The sequence below is a fragment of the Durio zibethinus genome, chromosome 19 (genome assembly GCF_047325235.1).
Source record: "Durio zibethinus cultivar Kanyao isolate XHJ-2024 chromosome 19, ASM4732523v1, whole genome shotgun sequence".
NCBI classification, from domain to species: Eukaryota; Viridiplantae; Streptophyta; class Magnoliopsida; order Malvales; family Malvaceae; genus Durio; species Durio zibethinus.
This window is the reverse complement of record NC_143180.1, coordinates 22,737,347-22,738,774: the sequence shown is the minus strand read 5'-3', so window position 1 is coordinate 22,738,774 and position 1,428 is coordinate 22,737,347. Positions and strand designations below refer to the sequence as shown.

The 1,428-nt window shown below is 32.2% G+C and overlaps 1 protein-coding gene across 1 annotated transcript; it reads right to left on the bottom strand.

The window, feature by feature from the left end:
* Positions 1-240: 240 nt before the first annotated feature.
* On the bottom strand, positions 241-684 carry LOC111309397 (E3 ubiquitin-protein ligase RING1-like). The gene has a single exon (XM_089748703.1). It carries the CDS (start codon positions 682-684, stop codon positions 241-243), a length of 444 nt encoding a protein of 147 aa, XP_089604829.1.
* Positions 685-1,428: the final 744 nt, after the last annotated feature.

Genomic DNA, 1,428 nt, shown 5'->3' with positions numbered 1-1,428 from the left:
TTATAAATAAACAGAAATTGCTAGCATCAACATAAAAATAAAGAAATTTACATGAAAAATCCTCCTCCATAGAGGGAAAAATCATAGAATAAATTCAAATAATATCCATTATGTTAGCAAATTATACGAGTTCAATCTCAGCCTTTTTCCCAAATCACAAAAAAATTTTCCTTTTCTCAAACGGACATTCAACAACAAAATAAAAGTTATTTCCAGCACTTGGAAAAGATAAAAATTGGATCAACTTGGCATCTCATATCGGCATAATGGGCACAAGTGATTCGTTTCCAACCATCTAACAATGCAACCATCATGATAAACATGTCCACAAGGCATCAAAGCAACCTCCTCACCGTCGATGAACTCATCCAAACAAATAGTGCATTGTTTCTTGGAACTCATATCCTCAAGTCTTCTCCTCTTCTTCAAGGGTAAAAGACTATCTTCATTGTTGCCAAATTTCACCCTTTTCAAAGCTTGAATAGAAGACTTACTAGCAGGCTTGAAATTCAACGTAGTTAACGACTCATCAATCTCATCATCAGCTGCTTGAACTATTACTAGTTCCACGACCAACTTCTTTATTTTACGTCCAAGATTAATAGGATCTCTATCAACTTCCCACGCAAAAGACAAAATATTTGGAATAATGACAGATTGAAGGAATTCTGGAGGTGCACCCATGTTATCAAACATGGAAAGGACGGTGTTTGGCCCATACTCTTCAAATAAAATCATGTGACGGGGATGTATGAGCGATTGATGAAATATTTCTAAAGTTATTTCAAAATTAAGAGGTGAAACGGAACAAAGCTCTAATTCTATGTTGAAAAGATCATATGGAATGCAAGAACACAGTTCTTCTAATTGGTTATCTATTTCTTGGCTAATCTTGAGATAGTAATAGGAAGGCATGTCGATATTTTGGGAATTATATTTTCTAAGGTTTTGTTGTTCTTGGAGATTTGGAGGGTTTTTTTATGAGGGTTTGGACTTTAGAGTCAAGAATAACCGACTTGCTTGTATCAATGATAAATGAAAATCTAATTAACTTGAAGTCCAAGTCGATTCTTTTATTTATTTCCATTTTTGTTTTTTGAGTTGCTCTTCTTTCCTAATTGTATTTACATTCCAAATTTAACTCCCCTAATTGGGAGTCCATCTCGAATAAGTTATAAGAAATTACATGCTTTTAAAAATTAATTGTAAATATTAGAGCGGTACAAGGGTCAAGTTACCCATCCAAATCTAAATGACCACCTGTTATTTAAAAGAGGGGTGTTTCTAAATGCATCAATTTTTTCTTTTTATACCCACTTTTTAAAAATATCTTTAGGTAAAATTATTTAATTACTATTTCTTATTTTAATGTTGAAGTTTTCTAATATGCATACTCAGCAAATTTTAAAACTTATAAAATATGCATAT